Genomic DNA, 20840 nt, shown 5'->3' on the forward strand with positions numbered 1-20840 from the left:
GTTAACCTAAAAAGGCTTTTGGTGCCCAAGTGTTACAGGCCAAGCTTGGCCAGGGCTAGTATTCCATTCATTTTGTAGTTCCAAGGAAGAAAAGCATCTTCCAACCAATTTTGGATTTAAAGACAGTCAATGCATGCTTCAGAGCTCCATTCTTCCCAGGGCTGGTGCAAGGATATTTGGCACTTTAGGCAAATCATTAGTCATGTGTCCTCTCTTAATTAACTTTTAGACCCCTAGAGACCCCCTCCCCAAGATTTTGATAATTAAACTCAACAATCTTGATCATCTCAATACCATCTCTCCCAGAACAATCCTGTAAAAATGCATATCATGGACACCATACTTTCAAGTATTAAACTTACAAGCCACTTGCAAGAGTAAATGGACTACCTGAAAATTTACCATTCTTTCTTCAGTTGAAACGTATGTAGTTATGGGTTTTTGAGTTTGTATACCTATCAGGAGCTATTGTTTTGTTTAGACTGCAGCTACTCTTTGTGTCCCCCACCAAGAAGCTGCTACCCTAGACGATCACATAGTCCTCCTAATGGTTCGGCTAGCCTTGATGCTTCCACATGGAAACCTTGTGATCGGTGATGGCAGTGGTTTGTAAAAGGGAGTTCCTATTCTCCATGGACCTATCTGAGGCATATTGCCACATTTTTATATGCCATGTCCATCAGAGATTCCTGTGGTTTGCAGTGTTAGGGAGGCACTTCCAGTTCTAGGTTGTCCCCTTTGGGCTAGCCATGATGCCCAGAACCACCTTCAAAGAGGTGCTGGTTGCAGCAGTTTGGAAGGAAAAAATTAGAGTCCATCTTTACCTAGAACCTAGGGCTAATCAGAATGAAGTCAGAGATGGAAGATTATTAGGCAAATGTGCAAGTGATAGCAATGTTTGAGTTGTTAGGCTGGGTTGTGAACTATGGAAAGAACAAGTTAAATCCATCTCATCACCTGAAGTACCTGGGAACCTAGTTTGACAAGGCAAATCACAAACTATATATGACTCAGGAGAGAGTTGGCAGGTTGAGAACTTGCTGGCCTCCTCATACCTGCTGGCTTGGAAGTAGCAAGGCTCTAGTGGGATAGACACCTTGGTTCACCTGTGGCTCCGAGAGGGGATACTTTATGTTTCCATTGTGGCAAGTGGTGGGATGTTGTTGACCTTTTCCTCTAAGTTGAAGATTTTTGCACCAGGGGCCAGCAGCTATGGAGGCTCGGAGTCCATTCTTGCTTAGAGTTGGCCCTTGAAAGGCACTGCTTGAGTAGGATAAGGCTATCTCATGTGGGATCTCTATTTGGAGTTCATAGAGGAGAAGGTCACTGTTCAGACATTCTATCCTTCTTGCCTAAGGTAATATACCCATCTCACATGAATAAAGAGGTGGTAATACCCTCATTCCACAGATCTGGCAAGGGAGGGATCAGGGCCTAGTCTTCACTGTCTACATGTCCACAGGACATTATTGAGGTATCTGAAGGTGACCAATCTGTTCCACAAATCAGATTGTATGAGTTGTTTGCTGGACTGTGCAAGGGAGAGTGACCTCCAAACCTACTATTTCCAGATGTATTTGGCAGGCTGTCGAGGTAGCATATGTTGGGAAAGGGCTATAGGTTCTGGAAGGAGTCTGAGCTCACTCAACCAGAGAGCAACCAGCTTCCTGGATGGAAAATACATAGGATCTGCTGGAGGCCATTTGCAAAGTGGCAGTCTGGTCCTCCCTTCACTAAACGGTAATGACTAGAGTGCAGTACTAAGGTGATACACCCTTTGGACGTCCACCCAGGTTAAAGGAGCTTGGGTACGTCCCCCTTGTTTGAACTGGTCTGGTAAGATTTGAAGGAACGTGAAATTTAAACTCACCATTAATTTATTTTACAGTCTGGGGTCTGCCCAGGAAGTCTGTTTCATATAAGAGTGGAATGCTGCAGTTGAAATGGTCATGTTGGCCCCTCTGGGTGGGTCCCGGGCCTGAGTAGTGGAGGGGGACCGATACAGGTTTGGAGGATGCTTGTATGTTATTGGTCCTGCTAAGGCTTAGGGTTCCTGTTTTCCCGTGGTTGAAGGGCTCTGGAGATGAGCGACTTCAGGAAAAAAAATTTGAATGAGAAATTTCATTTGTTTTTTAGAGTTTGGTTTGTCTGGTGTGTTTGACAGTGTTTGGGTTTATTCAGTCAGGTTCAAAACTGGTCAGGAGTCTTTGTCTCCATCTGCTGGTAGGGGTATATATCTTTCAGACAAATTGCCTAATCATATGTCTCGTATGTTATGTTCTTCTTAGAAATGCTTGATTCATTTATCTTCTTTGAGCGCCTTTAAACTGACTACTAGTAGGAGCAGAGTATGTTGTTATGCTGGACCATTATTATGGAATTCATTACCAGCTGAGTTAAGTGGTATTTCTAGCTACTTATTGTTTTGTAAGGCATTGAAAACCTGGCTATTGGCTATTTGAGAAGAGCTATGGGTTGAATGTTGATTGAACACCAGTTTTTGTCTTACACTCTGATTGACAAAACTTAACTATTATTTATATTAGCAATCTATTGTGGTGTTTATTTTAATCGTAAACCACTTGAAAACATTGGCTATGTTAAGCAGTATATAAACGTAATAAATCAAGTCAAATATAACCTGCTTGTCTGGACTGGTTTGACAGGGTTTTAGGAAAGGAAATTAACTAAGTTTAAATTTCACCATATTTTAAAACTCCCACAAATGGAGTCCTACATGGCCGTTACTACAGAGGAAAGGTGACCGAGGAAGAAGCAGCTGGTAAGAAGCACTGCTTACTAACTTTTGCCGATTGGAGAACAATGTATAAAGGATGGGTAGAATAAATTTGTTTTTTTTCTCCTCCTTTCTGCCAACGACTGATTTACCAGGGTAAAATTCTACCTTTAGAACTTTTGGAACTACACATTTAAGAGGGCCCCATTAAAACGTACTTTCCTAAGCCTTAATCTTGCCTTGATCTCTTTCCATTTCCTTTCTTCCAAGGTGAGGGGCATCTCCCCCCCTCCCCTACTCCCCAAGGTGTACAGCATCCATCTCCTTCCCTTCTCCCCCTTCCCTTCATCCGTTCATCCTTCCTTTTCGGAAGCCAAGCCTGCATAGAAGAGAAAGATTGGTTTTTGAGTCTCCTTGCACTTGCATGCTCAAGACCTGCCACGTTCAGTTCTCTCCTATGTCCTGTTGGAGGGAGCAGGATGCGACAGGATTTGAGTACGCTTGAATGCTTAAAGGCCTGCCACTGACAGCAGCTTTAAGAGGCTACTGCCCTGCCATTCTCTGCTGGCTGTGGCGAGACTGCACTGCCGCCCCTTAAAGCCTTCTGCCCTAGAAGGATTCTTAGTTCACCTAGTGTTAGGGCTGGCCCTGAGCTCCTGTCCTAGCAGTCCTTTCTCTTTGTGTCTGTATCTAAAAACTAATCTTCGTGACGAATTATAACAGGCTGTGGCAGGTGGATGAGGAGATGAGGCCAATGACAGATTTCCACAGCAAGCACTGTTTAATACACTCGCGTCCTGCAAATTGTTTTTCTTTACTGAGCTTTCCTGAGTTACTTCATGTCACACCATGTGACACCTTGGCAGCGGCTCAGGGCAGACTTCTGCTCCAGTCGCCCTCTGTACAGCAGCTTGCACTAAGATGATGAAGTATTTATTGATTCAAAATTATTTTAGTGGGCTAGCCAGATTAAACTAAGTGAGCTACTTTCAATCCAACCATCAAAACAGTGATTGTAGAGGTCAAATCACCAGCTGCAGAGAAGAGAAGAGAAGAGGATTTGGTGTGGGCCATAGTTTAAATTCAATGTAAATTTTAATGGAGAAGGTTTAACTTTCTGTAAAGGGTGCAGTGTGATTGGCATGGGAGGACCATGCAGCAGGACGGAGGTACATTGGTGGAGCTCTTTGTATGTGAGTAAGGGGTGGGGAGAAAAGGTTTTGGACCACTGTACTGGAAAGAGATGCTACAGAGCAGGAATGAGATGCACTGGCAAAGCTGTATGTGGCAATCTCACAAGTGGAATAGGCGTGTTATAGGGTAGGACTGAGTATCCTCTATGCTCCTCTCCTGCCTTGAAATGTGTCCCTCTGCTGCTCCATGTACCAATACCCTTTCTGACCAGAAATATTTCCCTGTGTTGCCCCTTAGTATTCCATTTTCAGCACCATTACCATCACCTCTTGTTCAAGAACTTTCTTAATGCCTTGTGTACCCTGCAGGGCTCCTGCTATTCTAATACTAAAGCAAGTACCAAGCAACCCACTCTTGCTCTGTGATTCCTGTATTGAGATCCCTTCCCCCAACTGCTCTGCCAGTGTGCCTCAGTCCTGTTTCATGGCCCTCCCATGCAGAGCACATCTCAGACCCAGCTTTGATATGACCTTTTTGTGGGAGAGAGCCAAGGAGGTACTGAGTGAGCCCAGAGATATTTTCACTACACTGGCCATGAGAAGAAAGTGGAGTGCAGGGAACTCCATTACCAGCCTTACAACTCCCAGCTGTGGGGTGGATTCTCTTAGTAGTAATTTCACTGTGCTCCATTTCTCCTGAGCTGTTCCAGGCAACACTTTGCATGCATGTACGGCTGGATTTGCAGAGATATGTAAGACCAGTGACCCAACATAAAGCCAAGAGCACAGACATACTGAAAGGGAGATGGACAGTAAATTGAGTTCAGGACTGTCTTGGCATTGTCCTTTGTGCATGCTGGCAAGCTCTAGTTTAGGAGCAGATGTGGTCCCAGCAGTTGTTTCTGGATACTGGATGTCACTAATTACATGGGTTTGCAGTATACCTGAAGTACTAACAATTTGCTCTAACACAGAAGTGCATACCACAGCCTGCCAAGACTGTGTGCTTTGCCAGCTCACTTAGTACTTACCCCAATAACAGATCTTTCTTTTTCCTTCCTGACATGGGTACAGTGAGGGGGACTCAGACGGGGACTCCGAACTGGAAGATCGTGTTGATGGGGTCAAATCATGGCTGTCTAAGAACAAAGGCTCCTCAAAACCTTTCTCAGATGATGGCAGCTTAAAGAGTTCAAGGTCAGTGTTCATCCATCAGCATTTTATTCCCATAGCAACGGATAAAGAATAAGAAGGAATTCTGAGACACGGAAATAACATGCATTCTTCTGGGGGGGGGGAGGGGAGGGGAGAGGAAGCTTTTTACCCTAAAGTCTGCAGAGAAAGGGGGAAGATTATATGTCCTGCAGTCTGCCAGGAGGAAAAAGCTTTATTCCTTACAGTTTGCTGGGAGAGGGACTCTGTCTTATAGCCTTCAGGCAGATGGAGTTTTATATCCTATGCATTTGAGGGGCAGCAGGCCTATCCTAAACATTTCTCCCTCAGGACATCCATACAAAGTAGGTAACCAAACGTTTTGGCACATCTTAAAGAGAAAAAAATGTTAGTGGATCAATGACCTCTGTAAACTAGTGGGAGGCTCAGTGTGCCCATCTGGCAGGTTAAGGAGATATATCTGTTTGAAGACATGGAGCAGGCACAACTCATGTAGTCTGGGAAGTTCTTAAGCTTTCTACAGAACTTTTGGGACACCATTAACCCTTTGCACTCTGCAGATTCATAGCTGCTATCTTTTGGTTCTAAAGCATTTTATCGGGTAGAAAATCCTGTCACAAACTACTGAAAGGTTAACCAGGAATGTACTAACTTTAGATTAAAACAAAATCTTGTAGAAATACTGGATACTATTTTAAAATATAATCATTTGCTTGAGCTCTTTAATGCTAACAGAGGTTTAGTGAATCAAGGGTGCCAGCCCAGTGCTGCTGGTTCATTTATTGTAATATTAGATCAGTCCAGAGAAATAACACCAAGGTTCATTCTGTAAAGTAAGCCACAGCTTGGAACAGGCTTGTCCAAGTTCAGTCCTTGAGTGACGCAAACAAACCAGCTTTTCAGGATATCCATAATGAATATGCATGAGAGAGATTTGCATACAATGGAGGTAATAGGCATTTGGTGGGTTTCTGGCTCTGGAGGACTGAACTTGGATGTTTGGGTTAGAGGGTACAGATTGGTTATCTGTGGAAGGAATCTGACTGGGTTGCATGAATCGCAGAAGTCCTTTCTACCTCCCCTCCCATCAAGCAAGAGCAACCTGAACTCATTTGATCAGTTCTGTTGTGCAGATGTTAAACACTTTCTGGTCAATATTCAGCCCATGGTGGCCAGCGTTTTTTAAAATGCTGATCGCTACAGGCAGAATTAGCCCTGGATATTCAGTGCCAGGCTATGTTCAGACACTGGCACTAATTCAAAACATTCTAGCCACCGGGTCTTATGTGAGTCCTGGCTGGGGCTTGATTTTTCTTTAGAGAGGTTGGGGCCAGAAGCCCCAATGCTGCTACCCAGAAGTTGGGCACCGGTGACAATTTAGACTGGTGCCCAATTAACTCAATGGCTAAAGTTAGTACAGCTATTTTGTTGTCCTAACTTTAACCACGTACTTCACCATACTGCTGATCAGTTACGTACTGGCTGCAGCCAGGCTCTGCCTAAGCTCCAGCCATGGACTGCCCCTGCACTAATCAGACAGTGCAGCAGTGGTTTGTGGTGAGAGCGGCACTGTCCGGTTAAGTGTCGCAGAATATCAGCAGTTAGGTGACTACAAGTGGCCTGGTTAAAATTGCTTTGAATATTGGGTGGTTTGAGTCCGACTTACTAAGGTTTGTTTTCCATGGGCACAAAATACGGCCCTTTGTTTGCTACAATTCTTGTTTCTGAAGTTGTAAATCTAATGGTAACCTCACAGTACCAGCACTGGATAAATATAATGGAATAAATCAAAAGAAATGTGAATCTGAAAATGTGGAAATAGGTCACTTGTAGCAGTATGTTACCTTTTCAGGGCTATTCTCCTAGCTCTTCTTTTTAATTTTTGTTTACTACCTTCATGCAATGGAACTGATTTATTTCCTTTCTTTCTCTCTCCCTCTAATGTTTCCCTGTTTGTGGTTTTTGTTGCCTTATCTGTTGGATGATTTTCTCCCCTCAGATTTGCCTCAAATACAGACTTGAAAGAGGGAAAAGAGGGGAAAGAGGGGAAGGAGGTCAAGGAAGGTGAGGAGAGGCCCATGTCTGTCATGAGTTCCCTCAGCTACAGGAAGCGGGCTAATATTAAAGATTCTATAGGGGGGAAAGGGGATGAGGACTCCCTTTTTTCTACCCTGAAAGAGAGACCAGTTTCTCCAGATAGATCTTTCCGGAAAGCCAAGAAGAACCCTATGGTGAGCAGCAGCTTGGATGACACCTTTTCTGTGAGCTCTTGGAAGAAATCTCAGGGTAGTGGTGAGGATCTGGATGACCGGGGCTCTGTGGTATCTCAAGCTTTCTCTGAGGCCAGCAGTAGAGCCAGAAAGGGTCTGGAGAAGAGATGGTCAATTGCAAGCCCTGAGTTTGACAAAGTATCTACTGTCTCAGCACCCATTAGTCGAGCATCCACACGGCGGGGTATAGAGATGGAAGCGGACACCAGGTCAACTTTGAGTTTTGCTTTGTCTAGTCCAACAAGCCTAAGACATAGCACATCTAGACTTGATGATCCATTAAGTACAATTTCCAATGCACTTAGTCCATCACTCAGCCGCAGGTCAAATTTTGCACTGGAGAGCCCCACATCAAGCAATCGCTCTGAATCCCAACTCTCTCTTACCAGAGGACAATTCAATGACTTGGATGATGTAAACAGTGTGGCACTAAGTGATACTCGGTCACTGTATAGCCAGCATTCGGTTGGGCGTAGTTTTTCTGTTCCACCAAGACCCAGAACAGCTGCTTCTGATGAAAGGCTTGTAGAGGACTCTGATATCAGACCTGTAGGTCATCGCAGCTATTTGGATCCTGATCTTGAGGCAGCCATTAATGAAGTTCTCAATTACAAGCCAGTCAAGTTCAAGAGAAAGAGCCTGGATTCAGATTCTGAGGAGGAGGAGGACAAAAGAAGTGTCAGGAGTATGAAGAGCCTGCAGTTGGAAGCTGGGGAACCTTCCACCAGCCTTCGCAGGTCAGCCTCTGCTCTTGAATTTTCCAGACCTCATAGCAGGAGAAGTAAGAACATGACGAGCAGCTCTGATTCTGAAAGTTCCTCAGAAGAGGACCGCAAAAGAAAAGCTCTAAGAAGCATAGCAAAAAGTCCAAGAAGAAGTCCAAGAAGAAAGAGACAGATTCATCCTCAGAATCTTCTTCATCTTCAGAATCATCTTCAGGCTCCACTATCTCCTATCGCAGTGGTGGCAGTGTTAAGAGGGGGCCCAAGAAAAAGAGTCAGGCTTCTGAAGGGGATGACCCAAAGGAGGCTAGGAATGCAGTAAAAGCAAGCAAGCAGGCTAAGAGGGAGGAGAAGAAGAGGAGAAAGCAGATGGACAGTCTGATGATGAAGTATCTATACCGGCCGGAGAGCGATTAATCAGTAGGTGTTTGTAGACTGAAGCATGAGAGACTGCATCGTGTGCTTTTAACACAAGTGATGCTGCACAGGGCCCCATAACTACATTAACAACACATTTTCTTGCATGTGGTGTGAACCTACCAACCTAATCGTATGCAAGTTTTATGATCTCAGATATTGCCCCCCCCCCCCCCCCCCACTTCTGTTGTTTCTAATATCTCTCCCTGTCCTGTTCCATTCCCCAGACATGTCAGGCCCTTTTCTCCTTTGATTGCATGGGCAGGTTGGGGGATCCTTTTTACAACAGATCTCATTCTGACAGGGTTAAGTTGCACTGTAGATCCAGGGGTCTCCAAACTCTGGATTGCTGTGAGTTGGGTAAATTGCTCTAGCCTCAGTAGGGTAATAGAAAGTCTAATCTTCCTGTTAGCAATATAGTGGATATACAGTTGCTCTCCTTTCAAATTCTACAAATAAATAGAGGAGAAGATCTGGGGCTGTTTGTATTGGCTTACCAGAAAGAAGATAGCGTGGTCAGGTCAGATTCCAAACCAAGACTTTTATTTTAGCAATCTACGTTTTAATGGTTGTGACTCCAAAGATGATGATTTTCTTGTCTGTTTGCCTGCGGTTGGAAGTGTACCCAACATCCATCAGCACAGCTGGCAATATAAAAACATGAATTTGCTGTGAGGACATTTATAGAGCCAGGTGCTTCTGCTTGGATAATCACTGGTGTGTAAGGGGGGAGGGGAAAGTAGTGGTGTTCAGCACACACATCCCACCCTTTTCTAATACAGCCGTCTAATGCTGTAGTTGATTGCATCTCTCCAGTGAAGCAAGTCAGAGTGAAGACAAGATTGCGCTCTTGTACATTTTTATATTCCTTTGTGGTAAGGAAGATGATCTGGGGCACCTTCTCCAAATTTTTTCATGGGCCTGACAGTGAAAGCACTTGAGAAACCGACATGCTGTCACCCCTGAGTGGATAACTAAGCATATTCACAATGCATGCACACTATCTGGAAGCTCCAAAATGAACTCAACAAAAGGAGTATGATTCTTACTTAATTACTGTTGGATTAAATCAGCTGTAGAGCTGCTGTAAGTGATTGGGCCTTAAACAAAGGCATGTTTTTGGCTACTTACATTGGTATTCTATAAAGAAAAATAGGCTTGAAATAGGTACTTTTTTGCCACCTTAAACTAGGCACCCAGTTATAAAATTGCCCTCTAGATCTATCTCTATCATATTTCCACCATATTTCTATCTCTAAGGGAGGAAATTATCAAGCTGCGTTAGTGCAATAACCCATGTTAGCCCCTTAATGCGGTGATATTTATGTCACCATGAGGGGCATAATCAAATGGGGCGCCCAAGTTTTCCTGGGGCCGTCCTCGCAGGACGGCTCCGTAAAGGGGCGGGGAAACCCGTATTATCAAAACAAGATGGGCGTCCATCTTTCGTTTCGATAATATGGTCGGGGACGCCCAAATCTCAACATTTAGGTCAACCTTAGAGATGGTCATCCATAGAGATGGTTGTCCCCGGTTTTCGGCGATAATGGCAACCGAGGACGGCCATCTCAAAAACGACCAAATCCAAGGCATTTGGTCGTGGGAGGAGCCAGCATTCGTAGTGCACTGGTCCCTGACATGCCAGGACACCAACGGGGCACCCTAGGGGGCACTGCAGTGAACTTCATAAATTGCTCCCAGGTGCATAGCTCCCTTACCTTGTGTGCTGAGCCCCCCACCACTCCCCACAACTGTACACCACTACCATAGCCCTAAGGGGTGAAGGGAGGCACCTACATGTGGGTACAGTGGGTTTCTGGTGGGTTTTGAAGGGCTCACATTTACCACCACAAGTGTAACAGGTAGGGGGGGGGCCTGGGTCTGCCTGCCTGAAGTGCACTGCACCCACTAAAACTGCTCCAGGGACCTGCATACTGCTGTCATGGAGCTGGGTATGACATTTGAGACTGGCAAAAAAATATTTTAAAGTTTTTTTTTTCTTTTTTGTTTTTTTTTAGGGTGGAAGGGGGTTGGTGATCACTGGGGGAGTAAGGGGAGGTCATCCCCGATTCCCTCCAGTGGTCATCTGGTCAGTTCGGGCACCTTTTTGAGGCTTGGTCGCAAGAAAAAATGTACAAGCAAAGTCGCCCAAATGCTCGTCAGGGACGCCCTTCTTTTTTCCATTATCGGCTGAGGACGCCCATCTCTTAAGCACGCCCCAGTCCCGCCTTTGCTACGCTGCCGACATGCCCCCGTGAGCTTTGGTCGTCCCCGCGATGGAAAGCAGTTGAGGGCGCCCAAAATCGGCTTTCGATTATGCCGATTTGTGCGACCCTGAGAGAAGGATGCCCATCTCCCGATTTGTGTCAGAAGATGGGTGCCCTTCTCTTTTGAAAATAAGCCTGCATGGGTTGCATATTAATGTATGTAAGGCAGCTCATTGCTATGCAAAAACCATAACATGACTTGCAATGAACACTTGGTGCACACCACAAGTCATGTTATAGCCATAAAATGACAGTAAAATAATCCCAGCCAAAAGCTAGGGTTATTTTATTGTGCCAGGAGCATCGGGCCACAAAGCTTTGACCTGATGCTACCAAGGTGGAGCTTAAAGGGGCCAAGGTGCCATCCATTCACACCTGATCACAATCACTTCACCCCCCTCCCCTCCCCCCCCCCCCCCCCCCACGTTCCATCTTCAGGGGCCTACATGCCCTGTACCTGGTTGTTCAGTAGGTCATAGAGTAGGAGCAATCCCCAGTTACTCCTGCTCTACCAGTACCATCTCCCAAAATGGCGCCACTGGCAGTAATCTCAGGCTACTACTGCTAGGGGCCATGTTTTCATATAAGGCTCATGGAAATATGAACCCTAGTGGTAGTAGTTGCAAGTCTGTTGCTAAGGGGCACCATACCTACCCTAAGACCCACTAAACCACCAGATACAGGGCCGATAGTACCCCCAAAATGGAGGAAGGTCCTTAGAGGGGTGGGGGCGTTGCGGTCAGGGGAGGTGGGGAGTTGTAGTTGTGGATGGATGGAAGGCACCATGGCTCCTTTAGGCTGCAGCCCAGAAGCATTGGGCTGCAGCTTTGAGGCCAGATGCTTCCAGGCCACTGGAATAATACTGCTTGCAAGGTGTCTTGCAAGCAGAGTTATTCATTTACCATGTTAGCAGTTTCTGGTCCTTAGATACTGCAAGTTGATGATGCCCATGGTAAAACAAGGTGTGATAGCTCCCCCCTCCTCCCCCTGCCAAGTGTTATATCATGTGGCTGTGGTGCAGACCCTGCATTTTTCTGGATTGTCTCCAGCTTTTCTGTATTAATATTTGGTTTGTTAGCTGGCCTTTCTAAATAATCCTAAAGTCAGTTTTCAGCATTTATTAAAAGTCACATACAATATCCTTTCTCAGAGATGAGCGTGCGGAACAGCCTAACCCTGATCATGTCATATAGGCAGAACCCCCCCCCCCCCCCCCCCCCCCCTTCCACTTTTTTTTTTTTTTTTTACATTTTTTTTACATTTTGTAAGAACATTCTACTCTTTTATGCCGTTCACAGGTGCTGCCGCCACTGCTTCTCACAAAATAGTCACTTCTTTTGAAACACACCTTCTTTTGAAACACACCTTCATTGATATTGGTTGGCTTGTAGAAACAAATGTTCCCTGTCTCCCTTCCTGGCCTGAGTACACCACCACAGTAAGGGAAGCTTTTGAGATGGCAGTGGGGGAAATAGTAATATTGCTGTCAAGTACAGAATTGGTTGAAGGACTGTACTTGACGGAACATAACTTCCTCTAGTTGAGGATTAAATATGCCAGTCTTTTCAGACTTACGCCTTTGCAAACCAGTGGAAGAAAAACATTTTTGCCATGAGCCAAACATTGTCTTCAACCACTTCATTTCAAGGGATATTAAAATTTGCCATGCAGTGTTACTTGTAAACCATTTTAAATGCAATATAAAGGTTATTAAAAGAAGCCCCCTGATTGAGGTCTGCTGTTTAATGTGATGGTTGTGCAGGCTTCCTCTGGTCAACTCATCTGGATCACAAGATGTAGGTGCTGCCCACGTGCTCCATAATTTATTATTTATTTTATTTATTTATATTTTGCTCACACTTTTTCTAGTAGTAGCTCAAGGTGAGTTACATTCAGGTTTACTGGATATTTCTCTGTCCCAGGAGGGCTCACAATCTAAGTTTGTACCTGAGGCAATGGAGGGTTAAGTGACTTGCCCAAGATCACAAGGAGCAGCAGTGGGATTTGAACCGGCCACCTCTGGATTGCAAGACCGGTGCTCTAACCACTAGGCCACTCCTCCACTCCACAATATCAGGTCTGCTCCTGAATGTTTTTTTTTCTCTCTCCCTTTTAATTTTTCAATCTTTGCTCTACCTCCCCCTCCCCCATAGACACCTCCACTTGCTCCTCAGCACTCCTTTGCTCAGTTCTGTCTCATGCTTTCCCTTCAGTACTCCACTTGCTCTGTGCTGCTGGCTCTTTGGTTTTAAGTTGTTTTCGATCGTGTTGAGCTGAACAGTGTCCTGCCTGCTCTTGTCTCTCGAGAGTCATCCTATGAACAGTGCATGGCATTAAAACACTGAGCTGGAGGTGACATTTTCCCTCTCCTCTATCCCCCTACCTCTTTACCTTCAGAACAGTTTTATAGAGCAACAGGTGTTGGGGATGGGGGTGCAACCCAGGCACTGGTTCCAAAATCCAAGTACTAGGTTACCAGTGCAAGTTTGAAAAGTACTGGCCCTGTGGAAGCAGCTATGTTTTCTCATTGAGAAACTATGGATCCCAGTGAATTCCTCTAGCATTGCTTATGGATTCATATCGGGGGGGGGGGGGGGGGGGATTATCTCAGGAAAGAACTCTTTTGTTTCTTACAAAGGATGGGGAGGAGAGGGAAGTGACAGGACAGGCAGGCAGTGTGACACAAACACCGCAGCTCTTAGTGCAGCCTCCAGAAGAGCCTTTGAATTTTAATAAGAGAAATTAAACAGAAAACAGAGAGAGCTATTGATTTTTCTTCCATTTCATCTAAAGAATGTCTGGTATGTAAACAAGGTGTTACATCTGAGGCAAGATTTCATGGCTTCTTGGTGAAGGCCCATGCACTCTTTCCCTCCCTCAGTTAATGCAACTTGTTTCTTGCAGGGTTGAAAGGGTAAGAGTGGAAACGACCTGCAGAAGTGAGGCAATCATCCCCTCTGCCCTTGTCTCTGCTGGAGAATTAATTGTGTGCCTGGCAGAAAGTTCTGTGCTTGTGTAGAAAGTTGCTTTGTGTGTAAAACTGTTTTTTTGTATGTGTGGTGGGGGGTGCTAGTGGTGGGAGTTGATGAGTGTGATAGTAAGCATAGATGGAGGCCACCAGGTCTGTCCAGTTCCTGCCCATTCCCTTCTATGGGAAGTATAGGGTGATGAGGTGAGCCTGAACTGCTTTATAATGGGCCTGAATGGCAACTACATGAGTTAAATGGAGTTTAAGAAACCTTACAGAGCTGCTTGATATGTCTGTAAAGCCTCCCAGATTCCATGTCGCTGAAATATATAATTATATTGGGAGCAACACTTGTAGGCCCCTATTATAACGTTTTAAAAGGATGCAGGGTTTTGCTTTTCAGCCTATGTGTTATCTGAAGAAGTGGAGAATGGGGAACCGGCAAGCATGTGTTTCTTCCATCTTTCCAGACAATTTTCTGAAGATTTACAGAGAAGTGCAGGATAATAAAGATGAAAGGCATTGCAGCCTCTCAGAACAGCTGAGAAAATGAAGCCTTTAGCAGGAAGATCAGTTGGAATAGAGAATGCTGCAGCCTTTTATGCTTCCTCAGCATGTGCACATGTATCTTTACACGTCCACACTTGGAGGGTAATTTTATAACCGGGCTCCTGGCTGTCAAGGCACATAGATGCATATGTTGTGTGCCTGTTTTCTAAAAGAAAATATGCCTTTATAAATGATTACTTCTCTCCCTCCCACCAAGTCTCCTGCACAAAGTTACATCTGCAACAAAGCAATCATAACGTTATACATGTACCCAGTGGTGTGCTGGAGCAGGCTCTCACAGGCTCGCAAGAGCCAGTTGTTAAGTTTTTAAGAATTTTGGGAGCCGGTTATTAAAGTAGGGCCCTCCATGGCTACTTTAACAACTGGCTCCCAAAATGTGGGCTTGGGCCCCCTGCTGAATTCTCTTTTACTTTGCTGGTGGGGATGCTGAGCCCTGCCAGCCAAGTAAATAAACCTACTGCTGCTCCCCACTCCTTGTTTCCAGCTCTGGGCAGCAGGCTGAGACTTCTCAAGCATGTGAGAGAAGTTCCAGCATGCTGTTCAGAGCAAGATGTTGGGAGTGGTGGCTGCCAGCAAAGGTATGCCTAGCGTGCCCGCACGAAGGGAGGGAGGAGAGAGAGGCAAGTGTTGCTCCCCACACCCCCCCCCCCCCCCCCCCCCCCCGGCTACCCCTGGCCTTTCCAACATCCATAGGAACGCCTATGGATGTATATATTTGTCATATAGAGGTAGGGCTGTATTTTCTGAATCTCCACTTCCATGCACATGTGCAGTTTTGTAAGTACCGACGAGCATGTAAATACTATTCCAGACACTCAAGTTGATTATAAAATTATCCCCATACATCTCTATCTGAATCCCTGTGATCTTAGTAGTAATTATTATTTTATTTTTATACCTCACCTCACCAAGTGTATTATAATGCAGATTTTACTGACGCATTACATAATTACAGTGCTATAGAAAGGAATGTGCAATACATACAGGCAGTCATTTTATGGCACTTTTTTCACATATGTGGCCACCTATGCATGTAAATACCTTGTTATAAAATGCCAACAGGTGTAAAATTTGCGCATTGACATAATGGTGTGTACTTTGTAGGTAGGATGTACAGGGCAGAGTTCAGATGATGTGTGCATGCTATGTTCCAGGGAGTGGGGAATGAAATAACAGGAAGTACTTTTTTTGGAAATACAAAATGCACAAGAAGTGAAAAGTACACGTGCACTTAAAAATTGCTACAAGTCTGTGACTAAAAGCTCCATGGACTCAGTGGCTATGCAAAGGTACAAAGTTTGCCCCCCCCCCCCCCCCCCATGATTGGGATGGTTTCCCTGTGTGCCTCCATTGTCACGTGTCAACCAGGGGCGTAGCAATGGGTGGGCCTGGATGGGCCCAGGCCCAGCCACTTTCCCTCCAGGTCCGCCCAACCAATGTCCACCCCGCCCCCACCCGCACCTGCCTACCAGCTCTGTCGACGGACGGAGAGACGACCCTGTTCTGCCACCCGGCAATGGCATCCAGCCTTCAAAAAGAAAAGTGAAGAAGCACGTCGCGTCTACTCTGCACTGCGCTTATCGCGTCGGCCCGTCAATCACTGTGTCCCGCCCTCTGATGTAACTTCCTATTTCCTCGAGGGCGGCAGTGTTGCCAGGTGGGCGGTTTTACCGCCCAATTGGGCGGTTTTCCGCGCCCCGCCGCGGGAAATTTTTGCCCGCGGCGGGTTGCGGTTTTTTGGGCGGTTTTTAAGGCTTCCGGGCGGCTTTTTGGGCGGCTTTTTGATTTTTTTCGGCCGCGGGGGGCGGGGTTAGTGACGTTTTTGGGCGGGGTTAGTGACGTTTTGGGCGGGGCCGATGACGTGGGAGGCGGGGCCGATGACGTGGGAGGCGGGGCCGATGACGTGGGAGGCGGGGCCGATGATGGGGAGGCGGGGCTGATGACGGGGAGGCGGGCCCGATGACGTGGGAGGCGGGGCTGATGACGGGGAGGCGGGCCCGATGACGTGGGAGGCGGGGCCGGTGACGGCGGGGGCGGGGCCGGTGACGCGGGGGTGGGGGTGTCAGGGGCGGGGTTTGTGTTTGGGCGGGTTTTGGGCTGGTTTCTGGCCCGGATTGGGCTGGAAAAAAAATTTCTACCTGGCAACCCTGGAGGGCGGAACACAGTGATTGAAGGGCCGACGCGACGAGCGCAGTGCAGAGTAGACGCGAGGTGCTTCTTCACTTTTCTTTTTGAAGACTGGGTGCCGGGTGGCAGAACAGGGTCATGTCTTCGTCGATGGAGCTGGTACGTTTGCTTACTATTTATAAGAGAACCTCTTGTATTTTGTATGATTTGCTGATTGGGTATCTCTCCCTCTAATTACTATCAAGTTGTATGGCAGCCATATCAATTTTAAATAGTGCCATTTTGGGGCTAGTGTGTGTTTGCATATGCAGATACTTGTCTAGGGATATGCATATAATATACAGATATCTTATGGGGTTTTAAAATGTGGATTCAGGTTTGTGCAGTTGTTTTTAGCTGGCTATTTAGCCACTCACCAGATTTATGAATATAGACTGAGCTGTTTTTATGACCCCTGGTATAGTCAATATGCCAACACATAGCCTTATTGGGACTTTTTTTGATTACTCCATTTGCTAATAAGTGGATCAATATTTAATGGCAGCAGTGAACCCCATTTCTTAAAATTCTGACTGTAGCATTTTGAAAAAAAATACATGTGTTGAATGTCACATTCAGGGCAATCCCAAGAAACACTACTCACACCTAGTGCCCACCCATATTAACTCTGGGCCCACCCAAAATGTCAGGTCTGGCTACGCCACTGGTGTCAACATAAAAATGTTAAGGGGCAAATAATGTGATTTAAAGCCTTAATTCAGCTTGATAACTTCCCCCCAAGTTGCTTTTTTAGAAACAGTGCAGAAAATCTAAAGCATGAAACTGCAAGGGGTCATGGATGAGGGAGGGGCATGGGCAGGTCAGGGGCGTGCCCAGCAAGGCTCCCAGCCATAATAGCCCTGACAAAACAGCCTTGTAACAAAATAACCCTTGACAAAATGGCCCCTCCCACAAAACAACCCTTGACAAAATAGCCCGTACACAAAATAGCCCCCTTAACAAAACAGCCCCCTGATAAAAAATAACACATCACAAAAAATATAATAAACTACAACTGAAATCTTCACTGATAAAGTCTCCTACCTGCTTTCAATTGCATAAAGCATATATAAATAAACAAATTTCTATAGCTACAAACTGGTATTCATGATCTGTTCTGCTATTTAAAGAAACTATTCTTCCATCAACATGCTAATTAAAAAAAACCCAAAAACAATATTGTTATTTTCATAGTCTTACCAACCTTATCCTGTTTGGCAAGGTAAGATTATTAGGGGAAAAAATGCAGTCCCATATTCTGGGCAGCCTGATCGGGCGGGGGGCTAACTTGTCAAGGGTTATATTGTGGGCAGGCCGTTTTGACAGTGGCTATTATGTCGGGAGCTTTTTTTGTTTGGAGCTTTTTTGTCGGGGCTATTTTGACCAGGCACCGCCCAGCACTTATATGTTAAGATTCTAGAATACTTTATGCAACTGCCTTGTACTGCTGAGGTGGATAGTGTGTGGTTTGGGGGGGGGGGGGGGGGGGGGGGGGGTTTGCAAAATATAGCCTCCCTGTGGTTTTCACAAATTGTTCAGTGTACCATGCATTCTAAAGTCCACATTTTGGACTTAATCTTTGTTCCTCCTTGATTAGGGAGTAGTCGTGATTAGCCTCAAGTTTCTACTGTTCCAGTACCATGGTCAAACCATTTTCTTTACTGATTTCTGTTCTAATGTTTGTAGTTTCTCATCAGCCTGTTCAGAAAGTGAATACCAGAGGTTTTCAAGCCAGTCCTCAGGGCACACCCAGCCAGTCCTCAGGGCACACCCAGCCAGTCAGGGTCTGTACTGTACCAAGGCAGACCATTGATTCACAGACCTTGCTTTCTAGGTGGAGATCTGTGGTTGCACAAAACCTCTTTGCTTTAGAGGTTGATGCTTGCTCGTTGGTCAGTTTGTGGGAGGGTACATTTGGGGAACTGGATAGTTCAATTCATGCCTCGCGCATCATAGTTCTCCTCTGTAATTGTTGAACTTAAGATATGCCAACAGAATGCTGAACATTATGGCATAAGACCCCCATGAAACGGTGGATAGGGAACAGTATTGTATGCTTGATTAGTATCTTCAGGAGCTGAAGAATGCTAGAGGCCCTTTTTTTTTTTTTTGCATACTTTACAGAAAGGATAATGTTTTTGTTAAATGGTCCTTGTGGGCTATTAAGGCCTTTTGCATGTTTCCACTGTTGTCTCCATTTCTCCTGGTGTAGACTGTGTTTCTCAGATTTTTCTTTCTGAAAGGATCTTTTGCTGGTGTTCTATATTTGTTAAGTCTAAATGTAATACTCTTGATGATCCCTGTTGGGGGATCTGGGCTTCTGTGCTTAAGTTTCTTGAGTGTGAAAAAGATTCTGAATGGTTTCTCTCATAAGGTCACCAAATGGATTAGTTTTGTGCATACCATGACTAATGAGCTAAGCCCCAAGATATGAGGAGTATGATCTCAGTCTCTCAAAATTTGCTGATGATGCTTACCATAGTACTTGCATCATGTGAAAGTGAACCTCATTCTGTAGAAGTAATATGAATAAACAACTTATCCAGATGTGTTTGAAAATGTCTTTTAAGCAGACCTGTGACAGCCAAAATGATAGGAAATATTTCTGTCTCCCTGCCACATTTTCTTAGTCTCAGACTGCATTTTTTTGGTGCTTGAGGATCTTTTTCTTCTCCTCACAATTCATAGAGTAATTGCTGGGACTGATGCCTCTATGATCAATACTGTTACTATTATGTCCTGTTTCCTTGCATCTAGCATTTTATCGGTCAGAAAGGGGAATGTCCCAGGTTCTCGTAACCTCTTCATTCTCCAGAATTCTCTTAGAGTCGTGATCCCAGTGCTTTTCCAGTACAGCAGTGTTTTAATGTTTTTAAAAGTTTCCAAAGAATGCTATGTGATTCATTTGGTACTTGCTTGACCTTTTCTCAGTTTGTACTAATTCTATTTCACTGTGTTGTCCATCCTCATTGCTTTAGGGAAGCTTCCCCCTTCTCTTAAACGAGTGAATGTTATATTTTAAAAAGTCCACACTTGATCCCTAGGTCTTAAATGTGACCAATTTACAGCTTGCCTTTTTTAGGCAAACTGATGGAGCAGGTGTTCCTATTGCAATTGCAGAATGGATCCACGGAATCTTAGTGGAGATTAGGTGGCGACGCTGGTAATTGGGAAGCGAAACCGGTGCTGGGCAGACTTCTACAGTCTGTGCCCTGATTGTGACTGAATAGATAGGGATGGGCTTGAGTGTAACTTTTAAGGGGCTTCGACGTTAGCTTCAGAAATTTTAGTACAAGAAGAATGCTGGGCAGATTTTATACAGTCTGTGCCCTGAGAATGGCAAGGACAAATCAAACTCAGGTATATATATAAGGTATCACATATCAAGTATGAGTTTATCTTGTTGGGCAGACTGGATGGACCGTACAGGTCTTTATCTGCCGTCACTTACTATGATCCCTAGGTCTTAAATGTGACCAATTTCCAGCGTGCCTTTTTTAGGCAAACTGATGGAGCAGGTGTTCTTATTGCAATTGCAGGTCTTTTTGGTGTTCACAGTATTTTAGATATATATCATTGTGGCTTCAAAACAGGCCATGGAACAGAAACTTTATTAATTTCAGCCTTGGATCAAATTTGGCAGGGGATATTGGATCTGGAAATAATGAGCATCTATTGCAGTGGTTCCTAAACCCGGTCCTGGAGGCAGGCCAGCCAGTCAGGTTTTCAGGATATCTACAATGAATATTCATATGAGAGATTTGCATGCACTGCCTACACTGCCTACAAATCTCTCTCCTTTGAGAACCACTGATCTATTGTTTCTTGATATATCTTAAGCCCAAGACAATAATATTAACCACACTGTTTTGCTGGCCTAACTTGCTGAATTTGATATTGCTTCTGTGGAGTTATAGTATTATACCGCTTTCCTTGCCGGATATACTCAGCAGGTGAGGATTGGAGCTGCTCAGTCTCTTTTTTAGGGGTTCTCAGGGCTCTCCTGTGATTTTTTTTTTAATGTTCTGTCCTAGCTGCCCTTGGAGTCAGTTATTGAGTTTATGCCAATGACATGATGTTTCTCCCAGTTCAGCCCCAGTTATCAACTTTCTGAGTGCTGATTGATGAATGCAAACACAGAAACATAATATGGTTTAACCAGCAGCATTGTTGATAATCCGAGACCCGAGTTTTTGGACTTCCATCTGAGTTAATAGTGGATGAATTTGTTTTGCCCTTGCACTCTGACATATTGTATTTTGTTATTCTTCTGGGTTCCCAATTGATTTTCAAACCTCAAATCAATCTGGTCCACAGTCTTCGAATTTTTCACTGCTTGAGTTGCATTTGAAAACAGATATTAAATTTAGGGAACTGCTCATGTGATCAATTCTGCTTTTGGTCTTTTTGCTTGAAG

At 45.0% G+C, this 20840-nt stretch overlaps 1 protein-coding gene across 6 annotated transcripts in view; it reads left to right on the forward strand.

Moving 5' to 3' along the window:
* Positions 1-20840, forward strand: part of MYO18A (myosin XVIIIA) — a 278083-nt gene that overhangs the window by 249756 nt on the left and 7487 nt on the right. For 5 of the 6 annotated variants that reach the window (XM_030185913.1, XM_030185909.1, XM_030185912.1 and 2 more), the window contains 2 exons: positions 4945-5067; positions 7043-8449. In XM_030185913.1, the coding sequence (XP_030041773.1) occupies positions 4945-5067; positions 7043-8357 (1438 nt within the window). In that variant the 3' untranslated portion in view covers positions 8358-8449. Of the gene's footprint in view, positions 1-4944; positions 5068-7042; positions 8450-20840 lie in introns of those variants that run through there. The other variant, XM_030185915.1, reaches the window with a different exon arrangement.

This window comes from Microcaecilia unicolor, chromosome 13, assembly GCF_901765095.1.
Source record: "Microcaecilia unicolor chromosome 13, aMicUni1.1, whole genome shotgun sequence".
NCBI classification, from domain to species: Eukaryota; Metazoa; Chordata; class Amphibia; order Gymnophiona; family Siphonopidae; genus Microcaecilia; species Microcaecilia unicolor.